Genomic DNA, 12476 nt, shown 5'->3' on the forward strand with positions numbered 1-12476 from the left:
TTGTGAGGATCGGGGTTCCATGTTTGGACTGAATGCAGCATTCGTTTCTGTGATGCAGATGAGGAAAATACCATCTGCTGTGTCTGGTACATTTAATAGATTTAGTTCATTAAGAGGTTCTATTGTAGCATTTGTATCGTCAGTGGTCTGTAACTAATCACTACTTCACCACATTTCAGAGGGAAATATTGTATTTTTACTCCACTATATTGATCTGACAGCTGAAGTGACTCGGTACTTTATTTTACACACAAAACAAGTGTGAGCTAGATTTAACTGCACCTCAACCAGCTTTCAACCTGTCGAAAGAAACACAAAGAACGTCCTACAGACAATGTTCAAATTCACTTGGCTTTTATTCACATTTCACATCTCAGCTGCACCGTCTGTCCATACATTCCACTACTTTTCTGAATGGTCCTTTTCTCCCCATCCCAACTGATAAAAACAAGAGTTCAGACCACCATCATCACAAATAATAGCAATAATAATAACAATAATAATAATAATAATAATAAAAGCAGCATTAAAGAAACAACTTTTGATTTCTCTCTCCCTTCATCACCAGCATATTTGTATTAAATGTACCTGAATGTAACCGTCAATCATCAGACAAACATAGACAGCTTGTGATAAATAATAATAATCATCATCATCATCATCACCTTGCCATCATCAGAATCAAACTCAGCACTCACAATAATAATATTAATAATAATAATAATAATAATAATAATAATAATAATAATAATAATGTAGAATACAAACTCAAGATGTTAAAAAAAAGTGACTCAAGCCTTTTTTAGGAAAGAAAACATGATTGGTCTACAGTGTGTGTGTGTGTGTGTGTGTGTGTGTGTGTGTGTGTGTGTGTGTGTGTGTGTGTGTGTGTGCGCTGCAGTAGCAGTAATATTCCTACATCCTGCTCCAGCCTTTCTTAAAGATCCAGTGAGACTAGATCTGCTAGGGTCCTGTTTGTTTGTTTGTTTGTTTGCGGTCATTAAGACAGTTGTGCAGACAGCAGACAGATACTGTCTGGTACCAGTGAGCTACAGCAGGCTGCTACAACAGCAGGTGAGGCTCTTCTTACCGCCAACAGCACGAGAGCGCTCGTTACACTGTAGCGGCCGTTACACTGTAGCGCTCGTCACGCTGTAGCACCCGTCACGCTGTAGCGCTAGTTACACTGTAGCACTCGTTACACTGTAGCACTTGTTACACTGTAGCACTCGTTACACTGTAGCACTCGTTACGCTGTAGCACTCGTTACGCTGTAGCACCTGTTACACTGTAGCGCTCGTTACACTGTAGCGCCCGTTACACTGTAGCACTCGTTACACTGTAGCACTCGTTACACTGTAGCACTCGTTACGCTGTAGCACTCGTTACGCTGTAGCACCTGTTACACTGTAGCACCAGTTACACTGTAGCGCCCGTTACACTGTAGCACCAGTTACACTGTAGCGCTCGTTACACTGTAGCGCCCGTTACACTGTAGCACTTGTTACACTGTAGCACCCGTTACACTGTAGCACTCGTTACACTGCGCTGGGCCACGACCTACAGCTCCTACAGACGCACTCACACACTCCAAGGCTGCGTATGAAATACTTTGGTTGTGATTGACATCATAATACATGATTTAGTGTCCTGTGAGTGATGGTTCTCAGTGCTACTTAACACTTTAAAAAGCACTTCTCTCCTGTTTGCTGCCGTATTAAAGCCCCTTTCAGACACAATGGACCTACTAATATTTCCATAACACTTTCCTACACCCTGCAAGTTTGAATTGGATATATCCACATTATCATAAAGGCCACAGCAGCACAACGTATGCACATAAAAGGGATTAAAAGCATGTCTTGTTCCCTAATTAAAAGTTCTTAAAAAAACGTTTTCTCACTCAGCTTCTACTATGAGCGATGGGGTTCTACAAGAACATCGTTCTCAGTTGGAAGTTAGAAAGGTTTTGCTTATTTCATATTAGAGATTTGTGCGTTTCGGCTCGTCTGTGTTTGGGGTATTGTCAATCAAATCTGATCGAATATCTAGATGTCAGATCATAAAAAGGATTTTTATTACTGCAGGTAGCGGGGCGCAACGAGGTCAAAACTAGTCAAACCAAACTTAGTTATATTTAGGCTGCATGGATGAAATGCTACATATTCTGTATATAAAAGTTATTTACATACAGCATATAAGAGAAATCCAATGTAATGTCTTGTCATTTTGTACTTTTGTACTTCTAGTATAAAAGGCCGCAAAATAAAATAAATGTTTTTAAATAAACTAATAAATGATGACATTGATGGTCAATAATTAAGACTAAAACAGCAAAACACTTTCTAAAAATCCATCACTGATGCAATATTCTTCCTTCACATCATTATTTTTTCAATTCCACCACGTCTCCTCACGCACCAGGTGCTTAAATACTGTACGAGCATTGTGAATATATCCATAACAAACTTATCCCGTGTCTGAAAAGGGGCTCGGCTCTCATCGAGTGTTTGCATAAAGCCAGGAGGTAACTTCACCATATATTTCTATCTACTAAACTTTGCACACACCTGGCAGCCATGTTTTTTTTTTTTTTTTTTATCTACTCTGTTATGAGATGTGAGCTTCTGGTCGGGCCCCCGAGTCAATCAGATTAAAAACAACATCAGTGCTGAATCCTCTTTCATTCGTCCGCGCTCTGCAAGCCTGTCGCCTGCGCCGCTGGAGACCATGAATGCAGGCTATGGTGCCCAAACAGCAATGATATGGTCACTGACTGTATGTCAGAAAGGCCTCCAGGGAAAGGATTGGTAGTGCTTTCTCAGCGCAGTGTTCACTCTCGTCACTAGGCGGCAGTGGTCATCGGAACACTGTCGGCCTCTTAACCGCATCCAATGGGTTTTCTTCCTGGATGAGTGAGACACTGATGGGAAAACCATCATCAATAATTTATTTCAAGTCAAAAAAACAAATGATGAAGCAGCTCGAAATCCAAAATAAGCCGGTGCCATCTTTGTTTGAAAGCCTGGACCTCAGTTCTTCCTTCATCTTCCTCTCAATCCTTTCAATAAATCCATCTTTTGTCGAGCTACGGCGCTCTCAGTGTGGACACGCTTCCATCCATAATCCCCTCTTTGCGTCCTTTAATTAATACATTTCATTCCTCCGTCTCTAGACTTTCCGGTGGTCTGGGTTTTGTGTCCTTTTGCTTCCCAGCTGGCTCTGCTGGTGTCAGTCACTGGTATTGGAGGTAACTTTTCAGGGACTGGGGCAGAGGGAGGCTCTCGATCTCCTGAAGCCGCTCCCGACCCAACGCCAGGCGGGCTGCACGCCGACACAGATCCATCAGAGGAAGAGGCTCGGCTGAGAAGAGGGACGAAGACAGAAAGGTCAAATAAGTAAAGACGGGACGTGTGAGAGAGAAAAACAACACTTGAAATGACTTGTGACGGTTTATACTTGCGCCCGGTGTGATTAATCCCCTACCTAGTGCACAGACTCAACACGTAACAAGACTTCATGGAATCCAATCAGCCAGGCTATAGTCTATACACACACACACACACACACACACACACACACACACACACACACACAGCACGAGGCGTATGCCGTTAACGCTGAAGGCCACTCACACGACGACGCGACAGTTATTCCCTGAAACAGAATCCACACAGCGCACTCGCCTTTCTAACCCGACACCCAGGCACACACACACACACACACACACACACACACACACACACTTGAACTCGACACTCGCACACCTGTGTGTCCCTGCACAACTCCTCACTTTATACAAAGCAGCAGTTCTATGTTACCTTAAAGGAGAACGGATCATTGGGTATTTTGAAGCGAGTGTAATCGTGACGTCGAAGCAGTAAAATAAATTTTTTTTGAAGGATTTTTCCAGAGACTTTCAGGGGGTCTCGAGTGTCAAGGGGGTTTCGGACCCCCCCCCCCCGAGACCCATCGCATTTTGTAAAACTGCTCGCAACTCTGTCTTTATTACATGCATAATACATGTTAATATCCGTTATGCATGAATGAATGAATGAATGAGAGAGGAGTAGAGGGGTAGAGGGAGTGATGATGCACACCTTTAAATATTTTAACCTCACCCTCAAGCACACGCACACACACACACACACACACACACACACACACACACACACACACACACACACACACACGACGACTGTTTGTAATAAGTTATATTACTTTTGGGGCCGTTCTGAACGCCGTCTGTCACGTCGGCTTTGATCTTCATCTTCACACCAGGGTAAAAAAGTGACGCCGCTGTCTGTCTCGTTAAGCCAGCGTCAGAAAAACAATCTGTAGCACAACTGTTCAACTGTTCAGCGAGACGATCCCTTCACCTCAATGACAGGAGGATCTTTTATGCTTATCAGTTAAGCTTATAATATATCATATCATATATATTTTGGAGCAATTCATTTAAAAATAAAATAAAATGAAAAGGTCTGACAGGTCAGTAGGCTACAGCTGTTATTTAATATTTTACATCTTCTGCCGCTCATGTCATGTTCATGAGTTGACACCAGTAATTAGGCTGCTATTCAAAGTTACATTATTATTATTATTATTATTATTATTATTGAGTATCTATCTATACGCAGCTACGGGAGCAATTTTGGGGTTAAGTGTCTCTTGCTCAAGGACACATCGACGTGAGACTAGCGGTGCAGGAGCCGGGGATCGAACCTCCGACCCTCTTGATTGAAGAGGGTCGGAGGCTCGGTGCCCTGCTCTCCACTTATCCACGGTCACCCACAGTTAATTGCTTTGACAGCAAAAAGTGGGGAAGCTGAATCCAATTCAGTTTGACGAGGAAGTCGAACAGAATGCTTTAGAACCACAAACAACACTGACATATCGGCATCGCCACAAGTTGGCAGATTGAACAATAAACTGCAGATCCTAGATATTTGTGATAACTTTTGTCACCAGCAGAATGTGTCCACCAGAGAGCACTGTCAAGTTAAGTCCCACTAAATACAGGAGTTTATAGAAATCAAATGTGAGGGATCTTTTTCTTCAATGTGCATAATTTAATGTTTCATCTGGAAACAAAGTTTGATGATAAACCGTCTCAGAAACTATCAGAGGCAGAGAAGATATCGCTGAAATAGAAACAGAGTTAAAATGCTCCAAGTATCGAATCAACCATCGAATCAGTTGATTTCGATCGAGGCGACGGTCTGGATGTTGTGTATCTGGGGTCATTTGCTCATGCCGGAGGAGAGAGTCTCACATCCATATTTTCCTACCATCAATCCCAATAAAGTAACTATTAAAAAAAAAAAAAAAAACGGTAAACATAAACTTGCTCATTTAATGTCACTTATTTACTCTTTGTCCTTCTCTCTTCAATGACTTTTTAACAGCTTGGCCTCACGGCGTCCTCCATCAGGATTTTTTTACAGTATCATCCGTTTCAATTAATAGTAACGACCGCTTCTGATTGGCCTGATCACACGGCGCGGCAGAGTGGGAGGGAGGGAGGGGAGGAGAGGAGAGGAGAGGAGAGGGACAAAGTCAACTTCATGAGCCAACATCTTTTTGGAGGTGTGAAGAAGGCCTTTGAGAGGATCCTGTGAGGCCTTAAAGCACAGCTAGTCTATCGCTCTGCCTCTCCCTGCTGTTCTTGTTTTAAATAAGAAAACACACGCTTCCATCCCCCGTTGTATTTCTGGACGTCCTCCACCACCTGCTTCAGTAGCTAGACCGCTGTGTGTGTGTGTGTGTGTGTGTGTGTGTGTGTGTGTGTGTGTGTGTGTCCAAGGTGAAACCAACAGGATAAAGGACTCTCAGCACACACACACACACACACACACACACACACACAACTTGTACATACTTCTCGCTCCTAGAAAACAGTAGTTCTTCACTTGTGCACAGTCACAATGTCACAATGTCAGGGGTGATTTATTTATTTTTTTTAGCTCCGCCTCTCAATTACGCCACTATTAGGAGAGCTGCTCTTTGTCCCGTTAACAAGATATATATACAGCAGTTGAACGCCGTCGTATGGTGGCTGAGCGGCATCAAATTCAGATTTAGTGAGCGGCTGATAAGCGATTCACACGACTCATTTTATGCGCATCTAACAATTATTTTCCTATGAATTATTACCATGAATTAATCTGCGGAGTGCTGTTAATCTGTGCCCATTAGAACTTCTTCTCAGTCCGAGGTATTCAGCAAACGATGACGCGACGTTGTGGAAAATCTAAAAAGCTCAAACTAGCAAACGTCTGCTATTTGATTGATTGAAAGGTATTAAAAGTAAAAGTACAAAAAACATATTAAATTGGGGAAAACCTTGCAGACTCACTGCACTCCGCTTTACAACTTCTCTCCGATCCATACCCTGCTACAGCTAATCTATTGTTGGTTCTATTGTTGTCGTTCATTTTCCAGACCTTGACGGCTCTGATGTATATCGACAAAAAAAAACAAAAACACAAAATGACCCGTAAAAAGCAGCTCATACCGGTTTTCGATAATTACTGCACTTAGGTGTAGTCAGAGTGTGAGAGCTGATGAAGAACAGCAGAGCAGACTCATCAACAGCTCTAAATATAGAGCCAGCAGAAAGAAACGGCGACCGCTAAGATGGCTTTACTGCCACCCTGTCTGATGACCAGAGAGACGGAGAGAGTTTACCGACTCCTGCTTCTGATTGGCTGATGAAGAATAGATACTAAAATCTGCCCTGGATATAAAAAGAAATACGTATTTAACTTAAATGTTGAATGATATAAAAGAAGCAAACGTTAACGGGCGCAAAAACCAAAAACAACATGATAATAAACTGTTACATAAGGCGGTCTATGCTGTGTGACAATACACAAACATCGTGTTCATACATACAGGCTCATCAGCCGTTCTACATTTGTTCAGCAGAGTTCCAGAGAAAAGCTCGGAAGCGGCGTTCATGTCGACTGAAACACGCAGAGCAGGCGTCTGAAAAAGCCCATTTGAGATGATTTTGGCGAGCGAGCGGAGCGTTTGACGTGAGCACGAGAGCAATTTTGTACCAGATCCAATTAATGTGAGCGCACTGGTTGGCTCTTTAGTGCTCAGCTATGTGGAGAGAATTTCTGCAGACGACACTGTGGCTGCCGAGCGGAAGGACGCACCGTCAACCCTCTGTGTTTCTCTCTCCGTGTGTTTCTCTGACGAAAAAAAACCCCGTAAAAAGTAGGCCCGAAAAAGTATAAATTCACTCGTTGTATCGCAAAGTCTCTAAAGCATAAAACACAGATATAATTAACAGAAAGATATCAAAACAAACCCCAACTCTCCAGGCAGAATCACTTCTACCTGAACGTGAAAACATCCATTATGGCAGCGTCAACTTTTTTTTTAAGAAAAGTCGAATCGCCGCAAAAATGGACAGATGGATTACGATCACATGTTAACTCTCACCGTGTAAGTTACCGTGCTCATTCTTTGAATACATTCTGGGTTAGAATAATGCGTATTCTGTATGTATAACACAGGTGTTACACTGTGGGCTCCACAAGAAGTAACATCCAGGTGTCTCATGATGTTGCCGTAGCTCTACAGGGGATCCGGAAGCTGCTTTTTAAGTTTGTCTGAATATGAATCATCAGCTGCCCTCCAGATGTGCGTAATGGCTTTTGTATTGCATTATGCAAGTTATTAGCGGGTATTTGAATGCTCAGGGCATTAACGATAACGACGCGTTTTACACCATCAGCATCTTCTGAAAGACGCTAATGAGGAGAGAAACTGAGGATGATCAGCAGCGGGTCAATTACCCCTGGATCATTACACATCCAGGGCATTAAGAAGAATTACGCTTCAAAATGCTGCAGGACTGAATGTCATGAGTGAAGATCTCAACCTGTGCTTCATCACAGAGAGACACACACAAAGGATCACTTCCTTGGTTAACTCATAGATCTATGAAGGAGCTTTGTCCTTCATAGATCTCTTCACGGTTGAATTAAAATAAGTAAGTTGAAGCGGCGACCCTTCAGGTTTCTTTAACGGTCGACTTAGAATTTGCGCTTAGCAGAAAAGTGTGGCACTCCGGAGTCGTTGGCTGCCTCCAAAATTCCATATTAACATGCTATTTTTTTTAATTAGGTGCATATTTCCATTTTTTGTTAGTAAACAAAGGAGAAAAACTTCAAAAACAGCATTTTTCTTTCCAGGAATGTCGCCATAGACACCCAGTTTGTAATACTACAACTATATATATATATATATATATATATATATATACTGCAATACTTCCATCAGTGGGCCAGAGGCTCAATCCCCATTGTCCCTCCTTCTTTGGTGAAAAAAAAATAGTGACTTTACAAAACTTTATTTAAAAGAAAATCTTTGAGATTGCCACTTTCAACCGCGAAATGAATCCTGAACAATCTTTGAGCGCATTGCTGAGGAAAAGAAACTCAACAAGAGGCGAGACGAGAGCGTGAACAAGAATCCTGTGAAGTGCTTCGTTTCCCTCGTTTCCTTTTTCCTGCACGTCGGCACACGCAGCTAACCACACAGGACGACCTTTCAGAAACAATCCGCTCTGATGATTCGTTCACACGAAGGTGACGGACCTCTATGAATTTTGCAATACGGTTTCACTAAAGCCGACTGCTGGACGTGTGAAGTGATTCCCAGCCAGTGAAGAGCTGCTTCCCCCGATGAGACGTTTTATATGGATATGAATTGTGACCCCGGGTCTGCTGCGAAAGGGAACAAGAAGTAATACGGTCACACGGTGTGATGCGACGCCTGTAATGAGATGCGGCGGGAATACGGGGGGGGGGGGGGGGGGGGGCGGATTTATTGTCTGTGTGGACATTAATAATGAGAAAGAGGGTGAAAATGGCAACAGCAGCATCACTTTTATGATGGATGTTAAAACTGACCTGAGGGGAGGGGCCGGGAGCGAAAACAAAAAGGAAAAAAAAGGAAAAAGAAAAGCCTGACAGATGATAAGTGAGTTCAAAAGAAATCCTGCAGTCAGAGGAGAGACAGAACTCTTCAAGCCAGACTGAAAAAACTAATCTCTCCTTTCTTTTTGGTGTGAGGTCAATTTAAACTGTGATGACATTGCAGCTATTTTTCTTTATAAAGTGCTCTTTGGACACATTTGTTTTTCTGACTACAGTCAACCGAGTTTTTCTAATGCCAGAAAATGATTCCTTTGTCGTTTCGTCGCCTGCTGAGACATCTCAAGTGTTAGCCGCTAGCGTTAGCCGCCTCTCCTTCAAGGTCCAGTTGTAGCGATGGCCAGCTGGTTACCTGCCAAGTGACAGTATTGGGGGGTTTTTTTGCGCTCATCCACGCGCTTTTCTGCGCCGAATACGTTACGGTAGCGACCGCCGCAAACCGAAAATGCACATCCCCAGAAGAACCCGAACGTACGTAAGGCCGCTGTCGCTGCAGACGCATGAATAAAACATTTACATGTCTTTCTTTGGTAAAAACACATACGTTGCATATAGAAGAGATGGCTCAGGAAAACCTGATCTTCTTCCTCTTCCTCAAGTCTTCCTCCCTCCTTTTTTTTTTTTGCCACAGCTCCATCTCATTTGTAACAATACACCTCCGCTCCTCTTTCCTCCTGCAAAGAATGCAACCCTGTGCCGGCTTCCTCTTCTCTACCGGCCGTTGCTTTCCTCGCCCTGCCCTTCTCTCTCGCACTCGTTTTCTCGTCTTCTTCCCTTTGTACTCTCCGAGGTCAGAGGCTTTGATCCGCTCTCCGGCACGTTAGAAATCCTCGCTGTCGGGCGAAAGCTGTATTATCTTCAAAATGTCAACATGAGAGAGAGAGAAACAGGTGTGTGCGTTGAGCTTGATGACAATGCAGTTTTCTTGATTATGTGGTTGCTTTTGGAAGTGCTTCTAAACCCGAGAGGATGAGGATTTCAGAGGGGCTTGTAATCCTTTAATCCTTTAATTAAAGTCAATATAAAAATGAAAATGAACTAAACTGTAATTGCAAAGTTTGCGCACAACAACAGTGGTAAAATGGGGACTAATATACAATCCAAGAGCTGTGTACATAAACACAGAAATCACTTAGAGCAGGGGGTCTTCAACAGGGGGTCCGCGACCCCCTAGGGGGTCCGTGGAGGTACTGCAGGGGGTCCGCGAAATTTTTGGTTGATTAGAATTTTTTTATTTTATTTTTTTTTTTTTTAAATGAATCTGTCCATTATTTTAATACTTCTGTATTGTATGCAAGATAACAGGTATGTTTATGCATGACAGTAGTACTGCATATAGCTTGAACAGCTTGTATGCTTGATTATCATACAAGGTGTGTTTCTGAGGAAACGGTGCATAGTCACAAAATCATTTCCCCTCAGGTTGACAGCAGACCACCTCAAGGTGTCACTCAGAGAGAACCGGGACATTCTGATGTAGCGTTTCAAAATTAAAGCCCTTCAAAATCTCATTCATGAGACAATTTGTCTAATTTCAGATTTGATTTGAGAGGAAACGGTGCAGAGTTACAACATCATTTCAGGCCAAGGACCCCCAAATGATGGAGAGATGGAGCAGGGACCCCCGACTATATATATTATATAAAATTGTGTTTTATCTTAAACTGGGCCTAGTGCCATGTATTAACATACCTTGTTATTGTGCATTCAATACTAAGCTATTCAAATAATACACAGGTTCATATCTTCATGTTTTTATTTTAAAGGTGAGTAGATGACCTCTGACTTAGAGGTGAAAGTCACCAACAGCTCAATAATGTAACCCTATCGTGGTACATTTCATAGCAATCCTTCGCTTTTTCTTTCCTGATCCAACACCATCCTATCGACCCCCTGATGTGTGCCGTTCTGTCACGAGAAGAACAAGAACAAACATTTACTCAGTGGAAAAGCACAAACACGTCGACAGGTAGAAGAACAGACACAGAGAGTGCAAACATATGCCAGGTCACGAATAGAGGAAATCAAACCGGCAAACACGCAAATACGCAAATCAAGAAAGATCAGAGGAAAAAAACTCAAACGGTGTTAAATGAACAAACACGAAACGTAAACAAAATCCCCGGCTATGCGTAGACATAGGCTCCAAGCTCGGTCAAGGGCGGAGTCACGTGTCGGGCTGTTGAACAAACAGAAACGTGTCTGTGGCTCCAACTACGTCAAAACATTTGTAAAAGAACAACCAGCCGTAGTTACATAGATGTGGGATGATTTGTCTGCATTACGGCGAAAACCAGATGTTCCAGTTGCACGGCGGACATCAAAATAAGAGATTTTTTCGAGGAGAATATCAGGATCTTCATGTTGTGCTTGTATGTAACCATCAGAGCAGCTGAACAGACACTACTACCAGTACTTTAGCTACTGTAGCACGCGTGAACTACTACTAATATCCATCGGCTGGCTTACAAAAGTTAGCTAATCAGGCAGCCGCTCTTGTGCGCCGCAATACTGACCAGTATTCAGACCTCAAGACAACAAATGAAAGGATTAGTTCAGCATGAGGTGCAGCTTTACACCTCATGCTGAACTCCTAACACCAGCGTCCTTCAAAAAGCCACCGAGGGAAGCTGGCGTTATCCGTGAGTGGATGTACCTCCGGCGGTGTCCCGGATCCTCTCACGCAGCACACTGTGTTACGCCGCTCAGGTTTCTTTTAAGCACAATCGCACTTAAAAATCACACACACTGAAGCGGCGTGTTGTGCAGAACTAACGCAGTAATGTTGCTAAAAATCCATGGAGGATTTGTTGGAAAACCCTTTTTGTACTAAAAAAAAAAAAAAAAGAAGGATGCAGCCGCAGGGGTGGGAGGACTAATGGCTGCAAACATAGTTGTACTAAGACCATCCCACACAGCTTCAGAGGAGGGTGTGAAAATCCCTCCTCTCTGAGCAAACTCCATCTTAAGATATTTGTCTAAATCTAACTTCGGTGCTTAAATCGTTTTGCGCAGACCCCGTGATGTGAGTCATTTCTTACCGGACACATTAGTGTCACACAGAAAGATGGGCGCTGTGGGCAGAGCTGGCTCGCACAGAGAGGAGTTGGTGGTAATACAAGCCGTGCCAGCGTTTCTTTTTAAAGCCTCCGTTCTCTCTTTACCGTCCCTGCATTACTGTAAAAAGAAAAAAAAAAAACACCGTTCACCGTCTCCTCTGGGATGAGAGGCAGAGCGATGAGAGAAACGGGAGAAGGGAAGATGTGAAGGAGAGGTGGAAATACGAGGGAGGGGGGGGGGGACTGGGGGGCGAGAAAGAGGAGAGACGAGGCGAGGGAGAGACGAAAGCGGAGGAAGATGGGAGGAGGTCATGAGATGAGAGAGGAGGGATGGACACGAGGAGGAGAGAGGGCGATAAATAGACAACGGAGGGAGAGCAGCCTGTCTGACCCTCAGGTATCCTTGACAGTTACAAACTGCAGGTAGGCGGACCTTATTCATAAAAATGTCAATATTAGAAGA

General features: G+C 43.3%; 1 protein-coding gene across 2 annotated transcripts in view; it reads right to left on the reverse strand.

Moving 5' to 3' along the window:
• Positions 1–337: 337 nt before the first annotated feature.
• The window catches only part of LOC137866627 (SPRY domain-containing SOCS box protein 4-like), a 65452-nt gene continuing 53313 nt past the window's right edge, over positions 338–12476 (reverse strand). For both annotated transcript variants that reach the window (XM_068702644.1, XM_068702645.1), the window contains exon 3: positions 338–3363. In XM_068702644.1, coding sequence (XP_068558745.1) covers positions 3236–3363 — 128 coding nt within the window. In that variant the 3' untranslated portion in view covers positions 338–3235. The remainder of the gene's footprint in view (positions 3364–12476) is intronic.

Source organism: Cebidichthys violaceus, unplaced genomic scaffold, assembly GCF_023349555.1.
Source record: "Cebidichthys violaceus isolate CVI_PGR_0920_01 unplaced genomic scaffold, fCebVio1.0.p SCAF_87, whole genome shotgun sequence".
NCBI lineage: Eukaryota > Metazoa > Chordata > Actinopteri > Perciformes > Stichaeidae > Cebidichthys > Cebidichthys violaceus.